Genomic DNA, 20,747 nt, shown 5'->3' on the forward strand with positions numbered 1-20,747 from the left:
TTTTATTCAAATCAGTATTGTAAATACAAGGACAGTTTTGTTCTCTTAATTATTAGCATCTAACACCGTGCTGTTTCATCTAATTTTCTTTAAACAATACAGTGACCAGCATTTCAATATAGACACTTAAACCATTAAGGACTCAAATTACATTTTAAAATGTGGACTTACAGTAAGTTAAAACATATATAAATAAAAGACATGGTGCATCACTTTCAAGCCTGTGATCAGCTATCTTAACAAACCTAACGCAATAGTCAATCTAAGCGTTGGCAGTAGCGCTATAGGTTCGAGGGTGTGTCCAAAATATTTATGCTATTTTTACAACCACAATTTTCTGCGCAGTTGCTGGCGCTCGAAAGGGCCGGGTGTTTCATGAATAAATAAGTTGTGTGTCACGTCCTGTCTATAGTAAGTTGTTATTTTCTATGGTAGAGTGGTCAGGGCGTGACAGGGGGTCTTTATCTGTTTTGTATGTCTATGTTCAGTTCTAGTTTTTGTATTTTAATGTTGGTCGTTGTTTGGCATGACCTCCAATTAGAGGCAGCTGGTTGTCGTTGTCTCAAATTTGAAGGCCATATTTAAGATGATCAAATCAAATCAAATGTATTTATATATAGCCCTTCTTACATCAGCTGATATCTCAAAGTGCTGTACAGAAACCCAGCCTAAAACCCCAAACAGCAAGCAATGCAGGTGTAGAAGCACGGTGGCTAGGAAAAACTCCCTAGAAAGGCCAAAACCTAGGAAGAAACCTAGAGAGGAACCAGGCTATGATGTTTGTCCCACATGTCCTTGTGGGTGATTTATATTTTGAGTAGTGTGTTTTTTCCCCTCGCTGCGCCACGGTTTGTTGTTTTGTTATTTCAAGTTTTCTGTATTTGCATTACGTTTCACGAATATAATAAATATGTGGAACACAAACGCTGCATCTTGGTCCGCTCTTTATCACAGCCGTGACATTGTGGGTGTGTTGAGGCTTGACCCCCTCACTGACCAATCAGAACATGCTCCATGGCTAAATATGTGGTTGCTTCAAGTTGTGTATATACAGTCTTGTATATATTACCTTGGGATCAACTCAAATTCTAATGTTAGTCCACTATAGTTTGTTAAACAGCTTACAGAAACAAATAACTAAATGTAGACCTATCCCATCTTTGCTAAAAAAAAAATTCAACAACAATAAATGCATGTAAAATGTCATGATATCATAAAATCACCATCATAAAAAAAAAAACACAATGCATTGCTGTTGAAGCAGCCTTCGCTATAGTTGTCCTAGGGTAAGGGTAGTCTGTGGAGGGCTTGGATTTATAAAAAAATATGAAATGGAAAACATGCAATTGTTACATGAAAATAACTTCTAAATACGAGGTTCACCGGTATTCACAGAGGTTCTCATCTCTCCTTTCACGATGGGCACGGAGACATGTAACCTATATCATGGAGGGAGTCTTACGCACGTCCACAGCATGGCTAAAATAATGTAGGCCTGTCTACAATACACAGATAAAAAGGGAATGTCAGCTCACTGTTTTGCTCCTCTCAAACTTGATACAGTATTTTAATAAAGCTTGGGTGATTAGGATTTTTTTCCAAGCAGTCTCACGAGCCAAACCCTTTATCGACGGTCTTGTCTAGCCTACTTCATTACATTGGGCAGGACAAAAAGAAAACAGCCTTCATTGAGAGGGGAGGCTATGCTTGGTTTTTAATCAAATAAAATGAAATGGGGGAAAAATGTTTTATGTTTCTAAATACGAAGTATACAGGCACCAAATCACATCTTGTTCCATGTTCATGTGGGCAGTGTGCGTCACGGCTGGATAGGCTGTGTTTCAGCTGTCAAAATTCATACCATAACCAACTGTGTTACCATTAAAACCAGCTTTTGATTGGTCTTAAATATCCCTACCAGTGCTGCCTGAAATTAGTACTTTGGATCATGCGTAAGCATGCTGATGTTAGACAGGTAAATTGCCAAACCTGGCGTTAGGGTGGGAAAATGCCAGTCTGACAGTTTTCACATGACGAAATTGCAAAGTAATGTTTTAGAGCCCTAAAACATTGAACCTGCTTTGTAGTATACCCCTCTGGTCCAATATCCATGATTGATCAGCCAAAAGCAGAGCTTGAAGTGGACTAAAATATGTGCCGGTACTCATCCAGAGACACTGCACTGCAAGTTGTTCGCTGTAACATATAGTCAAAAAAGTTGCGTTCTATTTTATTTGGAGGGCTGTTTATATTAAGGTGCCGCAACGCCGCAATATTTTAAGGCCAGATTTTATAAAAAGGTGTAGGAACCAATATGTTCCTGGTCAAGTCAAGCACTGGCCAAAAGACTATGTCCAGGCTACAACTAAATCCTGGTTAGGTAGCTTAACTTAGCCTTATTCCTCTGGGCTCCTGGCCTCTCCCATGGGCTTAAACAGGTGTCTACATTTTGGGGTCCTCACAAAGGCTACACCCAGGCTTCTGGTCGGCCTGCTGTTCCAGTTGTAAGGTGACTGAATGAAAGTTGTAGTTGGAGAAACAGGTTTGGGTCATCTCCCTTAGGACTGGCTGGGCATCCACTACGTCATCTGTGGAGGGAAAGGAAATGCAACTATGATGACACTGACCAACTGACAATTTCGCAAGTCACTACGGTCTGATCAAGTCAAGTCACAAGCAGTGCACACATATAGTGGAAACAGCAGTGGCATTTCCACAGAATGTTTCATTCTCGGATGCATGACAAGCAACAACAAAAAAGTGTTGTGGATACAATAAAGCCATCATCATCATTACATATGGGAGTTGCAACATAACAGTAGATGACTAACAGCCTAGTCCAGCTACACTCACCTATAGCCACGTGTGCTGACAGAACCGTCTGGTTCATAGTCAGGGCCCAGATATGGAGGCTATGGACAGACTTCACCCCCTTCACTGCCAGCAGCCGATCCCTCACCTCACCGTGCTTCACTCCAGCTGGGGTACCTGGGGAGAAATAAGAGAGGGAGGGAGGGAAAGAGAGAGAGAGATATGGATTTCATTACACGCAAACGCACACACAGAGAGGAGGGACTGGGCACAAAAGTTGGGCAACTTGGGCAACTTTTGTGATCATAAATGTTTTAGACATGTTGCAATCGTCAACTGTTGCACAAATCCTATCCTTGCGGCTGTCATCCCTATAAATCATTCCTAGTCTACAATAAGACGCCTACTTTGACATAATCCCGAAACAGGGACGATAGAGAAAACTCCCTGTATTACCTTCCATGAGGACAAGCAGAATGTCTCTCATAATGGTGATGGTGGTTCCCAGGACAAATATGGAGAACAGGAACGTACAGATAGGGTCAGCTATCTTATACTCAGGCTGTGGGAAACAAAGAGAAAGAGAGCGTAAGGACCGTAATCATTACGTTGTCATTACATGATCTATTTTCCACCCAATATATTTTACTTCAGTTAAAAGACATACTTGTGGTAGAACACAGAGGGGACATCTCTATCTCACGTTAGAAACACATGAAAGTTTGTGCTTGTGCAGCATCACAAAAGGGATCATTCTATTGAGAATTGCCTGCTAGCAATATCAGTAAAAAAATACATCAATCTCTAGTTTTGGAGTTACCTTTGAGAACATGACGCAGTAGATTTCAGTGCCTACGGAGGTGCATGCTCAGCACATGAAGATTTTGAGAGATTATCACACACAGGAAGGAAGAGGGGGAAGAGTCTAAAAGTCACACTGGGCTTACTGTGAAATTATCAGTAAACTACTGGAACAGAGCGGTCCATTGTGTACTGCAATGCTACTTAATTAATTTGTCGAGAGTGTCATTTTTGCAGCCTCGGCATGGGGCACAAGCCAATAAATCCCAAAGTGGATAAAGTTAACAATTTATAATACAGTAAATTGCCGCTAACTAGAAGTGAATGCATCTTCCATCAATTACTGATTGATTCTTTCAATTATTTAAATCTCATTGTGTTTTGCTGAGAGTTTTCAATAGTATTTATGTACAATTTATGCAAATTCAAAAAGACTTTAGCTTAATCTATGAAATTAGACTAATAACCTAATGTTGTCGGGGCTCTATTTGGGCCACTCTTTCAGTATCAGTGACATACTGTATGATTCAATCTAATGCAATGAGTATTCAGCTATCTAAATGACCAGATCAAAAGGACATCTTACGAAAGCCAGGAAGAGTGTGTCAACACGAACATCCGCCTCATCCTTATCTAACATGACCATTTTGCTTCAGTCCTAATCTTCTCACCCCATCGCCCTCTCCACCCCAGTTGACCACTACCTCCCCGATCACCCCAGTTAACCACTACCTCCCACATGACCCCAGTTGACCACTACCTCCCACATCACCCCAGTTGACCACTACCTCCCCATCACCCCAGTTGACCACTACCTCCCCCATCACCCCAGTTGACCACTACCTCCCACATCACCCCAGTTGACCACTACCTCCCACATGACCCCAGTTGACCACTACCTCCCCTGTCACCCCAGTTGATCACCATCTCCCACGTCACCCCAGTTGACCTCTGACCACTGACCTTGAAGAAGATGATGATGGCGCTGACCAGCACGCTGATGCTCTGGAGCAGGTCTCCCACGACATGCACGAAGGCGGCACGCACGCTGGCGTTGGCCTGAGGTCGTGACCCCGCCGACTTCTGCTGCTGATAGTCTACCCCATTGTGCTGCTCCACGTCGCCATTTCCATGGGAATGGTTTTCTTGGTTACCGTTACTGTGCGAGTGGTTTCTCTTGTGGCTGTGCCCATGCCCATTGCCCGCCGCGTGGCTGTGCCCATGGTTGCTCTTGTCGTTAGTGCCATGGCTGTGGCCGTGCCCACTGCTGAGGCCCCCGTGGCTGTGCCCATGCCCAGACTGGTGCAGGGTGAAAGCCATACTGTCCACAGGACATTCAGAAAGACATAACATATTAAAAGCCTTGTTATTAGGCATTATAAATGCTCATATATGCTTACAACAAGTTATGAAGCATTATACATGGATGCTTCCGGCTGTTGAAGATGTCTGTAGGCTGTTTATATGACAATACCTGTATATCTACTTTCTACTGTTGAGTAACACTGCTCTACAGACTATCAGTAACATTTCAACTAACTATCTACTAACCATAACCCTAGCTCTAACCCTAATGTTAACCTTATTCTAAACCTAACCCTAGCAGTAACCTTAGCAAGCAGTTGCTTATTAACAGACAGTTTGTTGATAGTATGACCATCTGTAGAGCATCTACAGATGGAAAATCTAAACTATCCAAATAAAGTGTGACCTACTGTGGTTTGATTTTCACTTGTGATCCACCAATATCTAGCCCTAAGGGGGAATCATTAACAACCCAGAAATACTACTTACAGGGACTAAAGCCCACGGAAATCCACGTCACTTTCTCAGCTTGTCGTCAATTGTAAACACTACATTAGTCATGGTCACAGCAGACTACGTCAATTCCAAAGATGAAGTAAATTCATGAATGGAATTTAATTGAATTAAAAATTCTATTAAAATGAAATTACATTTCAATTCAGATATTGTGAACTTCAATTCAGGAAGTGAATTTCAGCTCAGCCACTGCATTGAAAAGGAAGTGACCCCAGCCCTGTTGACCGTGACAGCCGAACGAATGGGCTGCGTTTGGCGTTGGTGGAACTCACATGATGTTTGCCAGCACAGCGCAGCCTGAAGTAATGAGCATGATGGTCCCCTCGATCTCATAATTATCGCTGATGAGGCGCTGCACAGCCAGGTAAACCAGCACACCTGTCACCAACCAGATGGTCACCACCGAGAGGAGAGCACCCAAGATCTCTAGAGGATAGAGGGAGAGGACACACACAGGAGAGGAGAGAAAGAGAACACGTGAGGTTTTAATCAGAGGCCATAATGATAGAAATGTGATGGACAGATATATTACAGTAAAGAGCTGCAGAAAAACCCATTTGATATTGCCAGCAGTGCCCGGCACAGCCATGCAGTGCCAGACGTACCACATCGTGAGAGCCAAGAGGAAAGGTCTCCAATAAGAGACACAGGTAGCCTAGTTTTACAAAACTCTAGTTGAAAAGTGAACCATTGTCCTATGCACAAATATTCACCTGAAAGGGAATTGATGCATCTAATGGCATCTGATTTTTTTAAGTATCTATTGTCAGGTTCCTATTGTAAAGGCCATGATACATAAATCACAACGCTAAAACAACCATTAGGAATGCTATTCTATAAACACATTAAATTACTCCACTTCAACTTATTTGTTCGAGAAAGAGTAGAAAGCACATGCATTAAGTGGCTCATGATATTGGGATACATAATGTATTGATTATTGATGAAGATGGCAGTGATGATGAGGATGAGCATTTTATGATAATGATGATTAAGATGAAGGTGATGATGACGATGATAAAGACAAATAATGACAACGATGATGATGATGATGATGCTGATGATCTCACCTGCACGATGCCAGCCATAGCTGAGTGTGTGTGTGGCGGGTCTGGACGAGAGCCACAGAGACACCAGACTGATGATGAAGCTGGCGAAGTCTACCAGCAGGTGGGCGGCGTCTGTCATCACCGCCAGACTCCCCGCAAAGTAACCACCTACAGGCAGAGAAAGAGAGAGCGAGAGAGGAGTGAGAGAGAGCACGAGAGAGCGAGGAGTATGTCACTTACGACTAACCAACTAACTGACTGACTGTTGACTGCCTGACTGAGAGACACATAGACTCACTGACTAACTAATTGACAGGCTAGCCAATAGTCATGTATCATTTGACCCCTCACCCAGGATCTCTCCGATCATGAAGACCAGGCAGACAGCCGAGACCACGTAGAGCCTCTTCCTGGCCAACTGCTTCTCCCGCTCCCTGTCCTCCGTAGCTTGGCTGTTGTCATGGCAATGCTTGATGTTGCTGTCCTTCTCCTTCTGCATTATCTCATCTGTGGACACACTGTGGGGGAGGGGGGGACAGGAAAAGAAGACAACAGGCATATGGGTTATCCAAAAAGGAGGAGAGGGGAATGAAAAGGGGAATGGGCGGGAAGACAAGGGAGATGGACGTCGTGAAATTCGTCCAAGAGAGAGGAGGAGAAGGGGGGACAGAACGCAGAGACTGAGGTAGAGCCTGTAAGAATGGCTGTCCCTCTCGTGTTGTGCCCAGAAAGACCAGACAAGTGAGATGGATGTCATGAAAGTCATCCAAGAATTAGGAGGAGGAGGAGGGGGAATGGAAAGAAGAGAGAAAGACTGAGGCTGAGTTTGTATGAAAGGATGGCCCTCTCGTGCCTTATGTGTGCCATTACTTGTTGCACTCAGCTGCGCATTCGGGCACTTTCACAGACCAAAATTAATTCTCAGTATCGGCGCTCAGGCAGTGGCAAAGAAAAACTTCCTACAATTCTACACATTTTGCCATTGGGGCAAAGAGAAACATATGCAGTTTTATAGCTAATCTCATGCTATTCTACACATTTTGCCATGAGGCTGAGAGAAAATGTTGCTGATTTAAAGCTAATTTCCTGCTATTCCACACGTTACCATGAGGCAGAGCGAAAAAAACGCCATGACCATGTTGCAACGTCTGGGCGCCGCCATGGATCGCGTGCTGCAGACGATGGATTGTTGGGAGAGAGGAGGATTTCCAGCGCCTCCACCAGCCCCACTACCATCGACCCCACTGTCCACCCCTCCTTCACCCAGTCCCAGCGGGATTCGTCTCGCGCTCCCGAGGGAGTAGGATGGGACGGCTGCCGGATGCTAGGGATTCCTACTACAGCTGGAGCTCTACCTGGTGATCGTCTACCCGGCTCCTTCGGGACGTGAGAGAGTGTCGGCCCTCGTCTCCTGCCTCTCAGGCAAAGCCCTGGATTGGGCCAACGCCGTATGGAGTGAAGGAGATGCCATTATGGACCATTATGCAGAGTTCACCAGCCGCTTTCGGGCAGTTTTCGACCACTCGAGGCGGGTGAACGACTGTTCCACCTGAGGCAGGGGACGAGGAGGATTTTGCATTGGACTTCCGGACCCTGTTCTTCCAACAGTCCGTCTCCTTCCTAGGGTTCCGCATTTCCACTTCAGGGGTGGAGATGGAGAGTGACCGCATTTCAGCTGTGCGTAATTGGCCGACTCCCACCACGGTAAAGGAAGTGCAGCGGTTTCTAGGGTTTGCCAACTACTACCGGAGTTTTATCCAGGGTTTTGGTCAGGTAGCAGCTCCCATTACCTCATTGCTGAAGGGGGGACCAGTACGACTGCAGTGGACAGCTGAGGCGGACAGAGCTTTTGGTCACCTGAAGGCTCTGTTTACCTCGGCTCCCGTGCTGGCTCATCCGGATCCCTCTTTGGCGTTCATAGTGGAGGTGGACGCGTCCGAGGCGGGGATCGGAGCCGTGCTCTCTAAGCGCTCGGGCACGCCACCGAAGCTCCGCCCCTGTGCTTTCTTTTCGAAGAAGCTCAGCCCGGTGGAGCATAACTATGATGTAGGGGACCGGGAGCTGTTGGCTGTTGTCAAGGCTCTGAAGGCGTGGAGACATTGGCTTGAGGGGGCTAAACACCCTTTTCTCATCTAGACTCACCACCGCAATCTGGAGTATATCCGGGCGGCGAGGAAACTGAACCCTCACCAGGCAAGGTGGGCCATATTCTTTTCCCGTTTTGTTATCACTCTGTCCTACCAACCAGGTTCGCAGAACACTAAGGCAGACGCACTGTCCCGGATTTATGACACAGAGGAGCGGTCTATGGATCATACTCCCATACTTCCAGCCTCTTGCCTGGTGGCACCGGTGGTGTTGGAGTTGGACACGGACATCGAGCGGGCGTTACGCACAGAGCCCTCTCCTCCCCAGTGTCCAGCTGGGCGTCTGTACGTTCCATCTGCTGACCGTTTGATCTATTGGGCCCACACGTCACCCTCCTCTGGTCATCCTGGCATCGGTCGGACGGTGCGTTGCCTTAGTGGGAAGTACTGGTGGTCCCCCTTAGCCAAGGACGTGAGGGTTTATGTTTCCTCCTGCTCGGTGTGCACCCAGTGCAAGGCTCCCAGGCACCTGCCCAGAGGGAAGTTACAACCCCTCCCCGTTCCACAACGGCCGTGGTCGCACCTGTCGGTGGACTTCCTGACGGATCTTCCTCCCTCACAGGACAACACCACGATCCTGGTCATTGTGGATCGGTTTTCTAAGTCCTGCCGTCTCCTCCCTTTGCCCGGTCTCCCTACGGCCCTACAGACTGCAGAGGCCCTGTTCACTCACGTCTTCCGGCACTACGGGGTGCCTGAGAACATAGTCTCTGATTGGGGTCCCCAGTTCACGTCCAGAATATGGAGGGCGTTCATGGAACGTCTGGGGGTCTCAGTCAGCCTCACCTCAGGTTTTCACCCCGAGAGTAATGGGCAGGTGGAGAGAGTTAACCAGGATGTGGGTAGGTGGGTAGGTTTCTGCGGTCATATTGCCACGACCAGCCGGGGGAGTGGGCGGCGTTCATCCCCTGGGCAGAGATGGCCCAAAACTCACTCCGCCACTCCTCCACTAACCTCTCCCCTTTCCAGTGTGTACTGGGGCATCAGTCAGTTCTGGCACCTTGGCATCAGAGCCAGATCGAAGCTCCTGCGGTGGACGAATGGTTTAAGCGCTCGGAGGAGACCTGAGACGCTGCTCATGTGCATCTGCAACGGGCCATGAGGCGACAGAAGGCGAGCGCCGACCGCCACCGCAGTGAGAACCCGGTGTTCGCACCGGGGGACCGGGTCTGGCTCTCGACCCGAAACCTGCCCCTCCGCCTGCCCTGCCGGAAGCTGGGTCCGCGGTTTGCGGGGCCATTCAAAGTCCCAAGGAGACTGAAGAGGTATGCTACAGGTTACAGCTTCCCCCAGATTACAGTATTAATCCCTCGTTCCATGTGTCTCTCCTCAGGCCGGTAGTGGCTGGTCCACTCCAGGAGTCTGAGGTGCGGGAGGTTCCTCCACTCCCTCTGGACATCGAGGGGGCCCCGGCGTATGCTGTTCGAGCCATCCTGGACTCAAGGCGTCGGGCGAGGGACCTTCAGTACCTTGTGGAGTGGGAGGGGTACGGTCCGGAGGAGAGATGCTGGGCGCCGGTGGAGGACGTCCTGGACCCTTCGTTGCTGCGGTAGTTCCACCGTCTCCACCCGGATCGCCCTGCGCCTCGTCCCAAAGGTTGGTGTCGGCGCGCTGCTGGAGCCGCGCGTCAAGGGGGGGGTACTGTCACAACTTCCGCCGAAGTCGGTCCCTCTCTTTGTTCGGGCGGCGTTCAGCGGTCGACGTCACCGGCCTTCTAGCCATCGCCGATCCACTTTTCATTTTCCATTTGTTTTGTCTTTGCTTTACACACCTGGTTTCACTTCCCCAATTACTTGTTCATTATTTAACCCTCTGTTCCCCCATGTTTTTTGTGAGTGATTGTTTGTATGTTTTACGGTCCGTTAGGTGGGCTTGCTTTATTGTAGTGTATTTGCCTATTTTGAGTAAATTACGTTTATTTACTCATATCTGCTGTCCTGCGCCTGACTCCTCTACACAAGCTACACACAGACCTCATTACAGTCGTTAAAACTGTAATAATGTTGTATGTTGTGGTTACAAGCCGTAGCATTCCCAGTTCCTCAAGTGTTTTTACTGTCTGCCATAAAGTCAACTGTTGACCCCTTCTTTCCAACACCCCAGGGCGAATACTACCCAAATAGAGTCACCAAATACGGTCACCACATACAGTCAGTAGCATATACAGTCCACCTCCATTTCAGAGCCTGTTTGGTACATGAAAGGACACCCCTCAGGAAAACCAGGTTGGTAGGGGGCCTTATAAGCTCCAATGTCGACAATTTACATTATCTGGGTTATATCTATAACTAGAGGCCTTATGAGAGACATAAATTGGTACATTGGGGTCATTGGGGACTTTTATTTTGCTTGATCCATATACTACTGATAGTGGTGTAACGGACCGTAGTTGATCCGTGATCCTTACGGATCACCTCCCCCCACCACGGTTCGGCACGCATGTGAACCGTGGATCAATTGCAAAGTTTAACCATCATAGTGTGAAATACAGTTTTACTGACGCTGTTACTTTTTAAAGTAATAATTCCCTAAATCTCGATGCAGAGTCGCAGTGAAAAGATAAAGACAAGACAGATGCGTGCTGTGTTTTACTCTGAAGCCTGAAGGTTGATTTTATTATTTTTAAAAAAGCAGTTGTGTGTACTGTTCACGAAAACGGAGCATGTTGAATCCCAGCGAATAAATCCTGGATGCTCGCGTTGCAAAAAGCAAAGAAGAAAAAAGAGCAGTGACATGCATGGCTAGCAGAGGAGCTGAAGAACTGAAAAAGCCTCCCGCGTCAAATATGATGACGGAAGAAGGGTAGTGGACAACACCATTACGGTGCGTAGGCGTTGTGCCACAAGAAAGCCGTATGATCATGGAAATACATATTTAAAGCGTCATCACCCTGGTGTGTCAGTGACGGTAGACAACTCAGCCAAGAGACAACAACTTCTCACCGCGGCATTTAAGCAGCCCTTTGCTGCAGAATCAGACCGGGCTAAAGCCATCACCAAATCTATTGGAATGTTTATCGCTGCAAACATGAGGCTATACTCTGTTGTGGAAAACAAAGGGTTTAAAAATATGGTGAAAGTGCTTGAGCCACGCTACGAAATCCCCTGGCGCACCCACTTCAGTATGAAGATCGTGCCAGGTCTTTATGAACAGGATCAAAATTGAAGACAAATTATCCAAGGCATCCTCTGTTGCCCTCATCACAGACGGGTGGACCTCCAGAGCAACGGAAAGCTATGTGACTGTGACTGCTCACTACACCACAGAGGAGTGGGAGATGTGAAGTCCGGTGCTACAGACATGCCCCCTTTATGAGAGTCACACAGGCACAAATCTGAAGCAGGTACTGCTAGGAGCAGTAGCAGAGTGGAAGCTAGAGAGGCCCAATAGCAATATCCCAATCACCACAGATAATGCCAAGAACCAAGTAAACGCAGTGATAGAAGATGGACTGGGGCCACACATAGCTTGCTTTGTGCATGGGATCAATTTAGCATCCTAAAGGGGAATCTCAGTGAACCAGATGGACCGGCTCCTTGGGAGGATCAGGAAGGTGGTCCTTTGTCCACCGAAGCACAACAGCCGCTCATGTGCTTAAGACCAAGCAAGAAATGTTACAGCTACTGACCCACAAGCTCATACACAATGTCACAACAAGATGGAACTCCACTTATGACATGTTGGAGAGCTATCTTGAGCAGCAGGCAGCTGTATACTCTGCCCTGACAGACAAGACCGTCCAAAAAAATAAAGACATCGTCACCTTGTCTGATGATGACGTGGCAGAGGAGGTCCTCCAGGTGCTCAAACCCCTCAAAACGGTTACAACTCTATTGAGCACTGAAACTGCACCGTCTGTGTCCATGATCCTACCTCTGAAAACAAGGATTCTACAATCCATGGCCCCAAGTGAGGAAGACAGCACCATCACTAGAGATGTCAAGGCTGCCATTAGAGAGGACCTGAACCCCAGATACCCCCCTAATGTACAGGACTACCTTCAATGATCTACTGCACTGGATCCAAGGTTCAAGTCCCTGTCTCATCTAGTCCCTGTCTCACCTAGACCCTGCCCTACGCCGGAGGACATACAGTGATCTCACCACTGAGATTGTGGCCACTGAAGAGGTAAAACAAAGAAAGAATGAATTACTTAAATAATAAATATAGTGCAGTCTAATCTTTGTCTGTGCTATTGCTATTAGAATCATCCATTTTTGATTGTTACTTAAATTATAAATATAGTGCAGTCTAATCTTAGTCTATGCTATTGCTAATAGAATCATCCATTTTTTATTTGGAATAATAATGACTTTTATTAAATGTTGTTGCCACAATTATAGTTCTATGAAATATGAAAATAAATAATTAGTTAGTTTAATAGATCAAGTAGTTTTTTTCTGCAGGGTCAAGCCACAGAGCCGACAGGGGGCAGACTCAGAGGCATCTCCTCCACAAAATAATTTGTCCACGAAGGAGCTTTTCAGGGACAAAAGTTTGCCAACACCATCAAAGAGGAGGTTGCATCCTACAAGGCAGCAAGCGGCATTCCAGTGGATGGTGATCCACTGGCATGGTGGAAAAGCAATGAGTGTGAATACCCTCACATTGCCATGATGGCAAGATGCTACCTGGCTGTGCCTGGCACTTCAGTTCCTAGTGAGAGGGTGTTCTCCATGGCAGGGGACATAGTGACTGTAAAGACGTCTACCCTCTCCCCAGACAATGTAGACATCCTCATCTTTTTGGAAAATAATTTGAAGTTATGAGCTCAGGTCTGCTTTGCTTTTTTTCTTTCTTTTTTTTGATGATGTGGACACAGGCTATTTTTACATTCACTATTGTTCAAAGGAAGAAGGTATCATGCCTCATATTGCACTTTAATTTAACAATTGAGTATTGAATATTTTATTTTAAGATTTTATTTAAACATTGAAAAGTTCCTTGCTTTAAGTGTTCTTTAAGTAATAAAAATGGAAAGCAAAGTTACATTTGTCTCCCTTTTTCTTTTGCTAATCTGAAAAATTATCCGATCCGTGACTCAAAACCGCGATCCGATCCGAACCGTGAGTTTTGTGATCCGTTGCACCACTAACTACTGAACACTGAACCAGTTGCATCTGTTAGGCTAACTGACTTTGTTCAACTTTGTAGCTCCAGGACTATCCTTCCTTTAAATCCCCCACCCAGGGACCAGATCATGGATGTGATGGGAGAGTAGTGAACTACAGTACATGTAGTTCAACTAGTAATCGAAACACATTTTGCAGTAGCTTGGCAGTAGTTGAACTTAATTCAAATCTTGGTAGTGTTTTAAATAGTAAATGACTTATTTGCCATGTAGCAGTCTAGCTAACTACCAGAACTAGACACAACTTTTTTTTTACTAAAATATGCAAAAAAATATGTGTGAAGTAGGTAAGATTTTACTTTCTTTTTGGGCAACAGACCTACCCAATTTTCACTTGAAACATAGTTTTTGTGTTTAATAGGCCAAATTACACATTCTGTTCACATCTGACTCCAGAGTAATCTTGCCATTTCTTGTCTATGACATATCAGATGTAGATATGATAATTTATCACAAATTAGTTTGGGTGTGGTGAACTACCTTTTCAAAGTTACTTTAGCAATCAGCAGTAGAAACAATTAAAAAAGCTTATTCCTCGCCCCTGATATGGTAAAAAGCTGAAGGTTGAGGCTGGAGAAATGTAAACACTCTCAAATTCAGGACTGACCATCAATGATATCAAAATGATAACCATGATTTGAGGCTATGTAGTGTTTGTTTTTCATTTACTTTGTTTACAAACATTGGAGTAAAACAAGCTTATATATTGGATTATGATGCGGTGTGACAGTTGAACTAAGCTCATTAGGCATTTATAAATGATATTCTTCAAGAATCTACACTGTGGGAGTGATAACGCCAGATTTGGTGTGGATGCTATTAAATAACTAAAGATGCCGTGCACGCTAAGCATGACAATTAGCCCTAAATTAAGTTTAACATCGCAGAAGGAGCGTGAACCGACTGCTGTACTCCTGTCATCCTTACTGCAGAGCAATTGCAAACCTAAAATTGGAACCCGTGCGCAAAAAGTTTTTTACGCATGACTGGAGCAAAAGATAATAGGCTATCTTAGATGATCAAAATACGACGTTTTATTCTATAAATGAACAATAGCAATTCAAATAATATGTCAACGAAACTCACCATGGGCTCTCAACGCTCTCCTCGTTCACCATTGACATCATCCAAACTTTATTTTCCAACGTCACAAGTTTCAAGAGGGGGATTCTCGTGTTCTCGACCCTCCAATTTTGTTCACCACTACAGCTAGCACAGAACTAGACCCGTGTGTAAAATGTTGTAGACTGTAAACCAGCCAGCCTAGCAGGAGCCCAGGCTGAGTTTGAGTACAGAGAACGCCTAAAAATGTGAACTCAAGGCTGTCTGCTGTATATAAAACATTATAAAACAAACTGTCAAAATAAATGTGACTGCGTATGAAATGTGATAACTAGGACTAATCGTTCATTAGCACAATAAAATAATAATACCGTCCTATTCGTGTGGATATGCTTTCAAGTGAAAGAAACGTCAACGCATCATCAAGTTGTTTTCAGATATCATAAATGTAAATTACAACATTGAAAACAACAGCCTGACACATTCAGACAATAAATAAACGGGATACTTTACCTTCCCATGGTGATGCTATACATGGTGCCTTTCTCGGTGACCAGTTGAGTTTTCTCTGAATCCTTTCTGAACATGATTTCGTGCTTCAGGGATGACAGTAAACAAAATAAAACTGGTTACACTATTAACCCCAAGCCAATATATCTAGACTGAGAAATGAAAACAGAAGACAAAATAAAAATGCACTCAAAAATATCTTTTTTAAATGGACTAATGTAAACTATATGTTTCCAGCGTTATCATCATCTAAATAGATACCCTCTCACAAAAGAGGGTAAGTTCCACTAATCATTGTTTGAGTGACTATGCAAGCAGTGTTAGTATTTGAAGCCTTGTGACCACGCTCCGTGTGCAAATTTAGCCGCTTGCAGCACCTTTGGGCAAAAGTTTTTTATTCGGGGAGAGGGTGGGAGCTTCTGTTTCGAAAAAGTAATATTCCTTAAAAATAAGGTTTGCTTCTAATCTTAGGAATGTAGGCCGCCCATATTGAACATGAAGGAAAATATGGATTATTTTATTACAACCGAATCCTCAGCTTTCGCATTTAGCCTCCCAGAGTGGCACAGCGTTCTAAGGCACTGCATTGCAGTGCTAGAGGCATCACTACAGACCCGGGTTCGATCCCAGGCTGTGTTGCAACCGGCCGCGACCGGGAAACCTATGAGTCATCCGGGTTAGGGGAGGGTTTGGCCAGCAGGATGTCCTTGTCCCATTGCGCTCTAGCAACTCCCTGTGGCGGGCCAGGCACATGAACGCTGACTTCGGTCGCCAGTTGTATGGTGTTTCCTCCTTCACATTGGTGTGGCTGGTTGAGGGAGCAGTGCGGCTTGGCAGAGACATGTTTCAGAGGACGTATGGCTATTGACCTTTGCCTCTCCCGAGTCCGTACAGTAGTTGCAGCAATGGGACAAGACTGTAATGACCAACTGGATATCATGAAATTAGGGATAAAAAAAGAGGTAAAAAGTACAAAATAATACTCATCCTCCATTTGGCAAGTCTGACCATAATTATCTCTATCCCCTTGATTCCTGCTTACAAGCAAAAACTCAAACAGGAAGTACCAGTGACGCACTCAATACGGAAGTGGTCCGATGAAGAGGATGCTAAGCCACAGGAGGTTTGGCACAGACTAGAATATGTTCCTGGATTCATCCGATAACATTGAGGAGTTTACCACATCAGTCACTGGCTTCATTAATAAGTGCATCAACGACATCGTCCTCACAGTGACCGTGTGTACATATCCCAACCAGAAGCCATGGATTACAGGCAACATCTGCAATGAACTAAAGGCTAGAGTTGCCGCTTTCAAAGAGCAAGACACTTATCCGGACACTTATAAGAAATCCTGCTACGACCTCAGACGAGCAATCACAGTCAAAACGTCAATACAGGACTAAGATTGAATCTTACTAAGCTGGCTCTGAAGCTCGTCAGATGTGGCAGGGCTTGCAAACTATCACGGATTACAAAGGGAAACCCAGCCGCAAGCTGCCCAGTGACGCAAGCCTACCAGGCAAGCTAAACTCCTTCTATGCTCACTTCGAGGCAAGCAACACTGAACCATGCATGAGAGCACCAGAGTGCTCTCATGCCACAGTGTCTCCTGACCCCTCCTGTCTCAGCCTCCAGTATTTATGCTGCAGTAGTTTATGTGTCGGGGGGCTAGGGTCAGTCTGTCACATCTGGAGTATTTCTCTTGTCTTTTCCGGTGTCCTGTGTGAATTTAAATATGCTCTCTCTAATTCTCTCTTTCTTTCTCTTTCTTTCTCTCTCTCGGAGGACCTGAGCCCTAGGACCATGCCTCAGGACTACCTGGCTTGATGACTCCTTGCTGTCCCCAGTTCACCTGGCCGTGCTGCTGCTCCAGTTCCAACTGTTCTGCCTGCAGCTATGGAACCCTGACCTGTTCGCCGGACGTGCTGCCTGTCCCAGACCTGTTGTCCCAGACCTGCTGGAACCCTGACCTATTCACCGGACGTGCTACCTGTCCCAGACCTGCTGTTTTCAACTCTCTAGAGACAGCAGGAGCGGTAGAGATACTCTCAAAGATCGGCTATGAAAAAGCCAACTGACACTTACTCTTGTGTTACTGACTTGTTGCACCCTCGACAACTACTATGATTATTATTATTTGACAATGCTGGTCATTTATGAACATTTGAACATCTAGGCCATGTGCTGTTATAATCTCCACCCGGCACAGCCAGAAGAGGACTGGCCACCCCTCATAGCCTGGTTCCTCTCTAGGTTTCTTCCTAGGTTTTGGCCTTTCTAGGGAGTTTTTCCTAGCCACCGTGCTTCTACACCTGCATTGCTTGCTGTTTGGGGTTTTAGGCTGGGTTTCTGTACAGCACTTTGTGATATCAGCTGATGTAAGAAGGGCTATATAAATACATTTGATTTGATTTGATTTGACAAGGCAGCGGGGCCAGACGGATTACCAGGATGTGTACATAGAGCATGCGCTGACCAGCTAGAGCTAGCAAATGTCCTCACTGACATTTTCCAACCACCAAGACACTTCCAAGAGCTGGCTGCCCGGCCAAACTGAGCAATCGGGGGAGAAGGGCCTTGGTCAGGGAGGTGACCAAGAACCTGATGGTCACTCTGACAGAGCTCCAGAGTTCCTCTGTGGAGATGGGAGAATCTTTCAGAATGACAACCATCTCTGCAGCACTCCACCAATCAGGCCTTTGTGGTAGAGTGGCCAGACGGAAGCCACTCCTCTGTAAAAGGCACATGACCGCCCGCTTGGAGTTTGCCAAAGGGCACCTAAAGACTCTCAGACCATAAGAAACAAGATTATCTGGTCTGATGACACCAAGATTGAACTCTTTGGCCTGAATGCCAAGCTTCACGTCTGGAGGAAACCTGGCACCCTCCTTATGGTGAAGCATGGTGGTCGCAGCATCATGCTGTGGGGATGTTTTTCAGCAGCAGGTACTGGTAGACTTGTCAGGAACGAGTGACAGATGAACAAAGCAAAGTACAGAAAGATCCTTAATAAAAACCTTCTGTAGAGCGATCAGGACCTCAGACTGGGGGGGGAGAAGCTTCATCTTCCAAGGACAACGACCCTAAGCACACAGCCAAGACAACACAGGAGTGGCTTTGGGACAAGTCAAAGGGTCTGAATACTTTCCGAATGCACTGTATTCCTTGTGAGATTATTTTTCTATTATTTCCCCAAAAAAATCTCTCTTCCCGTAAGCATGCCACTGTTGTTTGCAAAGCATATGACAAATAAAATTTGATTTGAAATATTACAGTCGAAATGGTTATCTGAGTGCTGCTTACCTTTTATGTGGAAATTGTAAAATTCAAATGTGGAAACTGATTGAGTGAAAAGGGTTAGCGATCTAACCATAGAGATGAATGGGTTTGCTGCTAAGCTAGACTAGCCTTTTGACTTTTGACTTTTGACAAAATGGCGCCTGCGGATGTTCTGTTATAGCTCCTCTAAGATAATATTGTGATTTCTTTCTGAATTTGTTTCAATTGTCCATTGTTGATATAGTCCAAAAACGTTTTGCATGTCAGCAATCAAGTTTTCAAATATGTAACTTTCAAAACATAGACATTTGGCCCCTATGATGTGTTTTGTATCATATGATGCAAAACGCAGCCTCAAATGATGCAAAATGCATCATATGGGACAGATTTCTCCTACATATGGCAACCACTTCCGGGTCACGGAGGAGAGGAGGATGGAAGAGTCGAGGAGAGGACAGATTCTTGCCCAATGGAGAATTTCCCCATGGTTAGGGTTGAACCGGGATGTGGACATGAACCTGGGGTTAGGGTTGTGGTTAATGCTTGGGTTAGGTTTGCATAGGGATGTGGACATGAAGCTAGGGTTAGGGATAGTGTTAGATTTAGGGTTAGGGTTGAACTGGGTCGCAGACACGAAGCTAGGGTTAAGATTACTGCTGTAAGTACAGTGTAATAATAACGAGTCATTACAAACAAGAAAGTATGACATAAGCTTATAGATCATTTTCAAAGCATCTGTATATACTGTAGGGTCCGAAATGATTGACACCCTGATGAGCAATAATGACTGTATAAAAGAAATAAATCAAATAATGAGCTATATTCTATGCAAAAGAAAACTTTGGGAAATTATACTATTTTATACTAATGCAATTGCTCAGAGAAAGAGATTTTGTTTAACAATTACAACAAAAAAATCTCAAAAAGGTAGGGGTGAAACTTATTGACACCCTTCAAGATTCTCATCAATAAATTAATCAAACGTTTAGTATTTTGGTCCCATATTCCTAGCACGCAATGACTACATGAAGCGTGTGACTCTACACACTTGTTGGATGCATTGCAGTTCATTTTGCTTGTGTTTAAGATTATTTTGTGTCTTCAGAAATGAATGGTAAATACAGTATTGTGCCATTTTGGAGACACTTTTATTGTAAATAAGAATAGAATATGCTTCCAAACACTTTAATGTGGATGCTACCATGATTACAGATAATTTGTAATTAATCATAAATAATGATGAGTGAGAAAGTTACAGGGTCAAAGGGGGTCAAAGATCATACTCCCAAGACATGCTAACCTACCCTGTTATTGGTAATGTATGATATATAAAGCCTTTATAAATTGAAGTTAGTTTAAGGAAGTGGGACCAGAACTGTTCTTTTCCGGCGTGTAAAGCAAGAAATGACCAAAAGGTGGTGATAAGACTCTTCAGTAATCTCACCAAGTCAGTGTTCTGCTGTCTGCAGCAGGACTCTGCTCCTCAAGATCCTGGTAATTTCTGTCAGATCAGCTGGAGAACCGGCGTCTTCGTAACAGTTCACTAGATCTTGTTCACCAGTGCAGGACCACAGCTTTAGTTTAGTCAAACAGAATCCCTTATATCCTGTAAAACTGTAGGCTATCACGTTAAACTGTATTTGATCTGTAAGAGTCCAGAAGAGAGTTAAGCAACAAATGATGCTGGCAACTCATGTGGCCTAACACATTCCACTCATTTGAGGGCATGGGGGTGGGTTTCAATGTGGTTCAGTGACTTGCAATAGCTTAGTTCCTCATATTACGCAATATGTCACTGGTTATCTCACATGCACATTGCAGTGACATTAGTACAACACCTTATCAAGAGGTTGTTGCCTCTTGGTGTAATGGCTAAAATATGTTAGACTGACAGTCACAGGTATGCCGGGTTCGAACCCGGTCGGGCTACAGTACATGTATGAGGAGTGGGATGGTCTATCATCTCGTATACAAAAAAAAGCCCATTTGCCTCATGTCACTCACAATATTTGTATTTATTTTTTCAGTCTGGAGATGCCTTTGTTTCTGCAATTCTAAGTATAGATGCAAACGTGTCAAAGCTATTTTAGTCAATTTGTCTGGATCTGCAGCTTTGTTTGTAGGGGTTGCTAG

The 20,747-nt window shown here is 45.0% G+C and overlaps 1 protein-coding gene across 4 annotated transcripts; it reads right to left on the reverse strand.

Annotated features, from left to right (window-relative positions):
* Positions 1 to 880: 880 nt before the first annotated feature.
* Positions 881 to 20,277, reverse strand: LOC115176001 (zinc transporter 2-like). Of its 4 annotated transcripts, none has more exons than XM_029735710.1 (9): positions 20,059 to 20,277; positions 15,336 to 15,418; positions 6,834 to 7,000; positions 6,504 to 6,650; positions 5,706 to 5,859; positions 4,576 to 4,933; positions 3,268 to 3,373; positions 2,854 to 2,988; positions 881 to 2,588 (listed from the first exon to the last, which is right to left on the reverse strand). In XM_029735710.1, the coding sequence occupies exons 2-9, from the start codon at positions 15,407 to 15,409 to the stop codon at positions 2,443 to 2,445; spliced, it is 1,287 nt and encodes a 428-aa protein (XP_029591570.1). In that variant the 5' UTR covers positions 15,410 to 15,418; positions 20,059 to 20,277; the 3' UTR covers positions 881 to 2,442. The 4 variants fall into 4 exon arrangements, with proteins under 4 accessions (XP_029591570.1, XP_029591571.1, XP_029591573.1 ...); XM_029735711.1 differs by lacking the exon at positions 20,059 to 20,277 and adding an exon at positions 15,710 to 15,939; XM_029735713.1 differs by lacking the exon at positions 15,336 to 15,418.
* Positions 20,278 to 20,747: the final 470 nt, after the last annotated feature.

This window comes from Salmo trutta, chromosome 36 (assembly GCF_901001165.1).
Source record: "Salmo trutta chromosome 36, fSalTru1.1, whole genome shotgun sequence".
NCBI lineage: Eukaryota > Metazoa > Chordata > Actinopteri > Salmoniformes > Salmonidae > Salmo > Salmo trutta.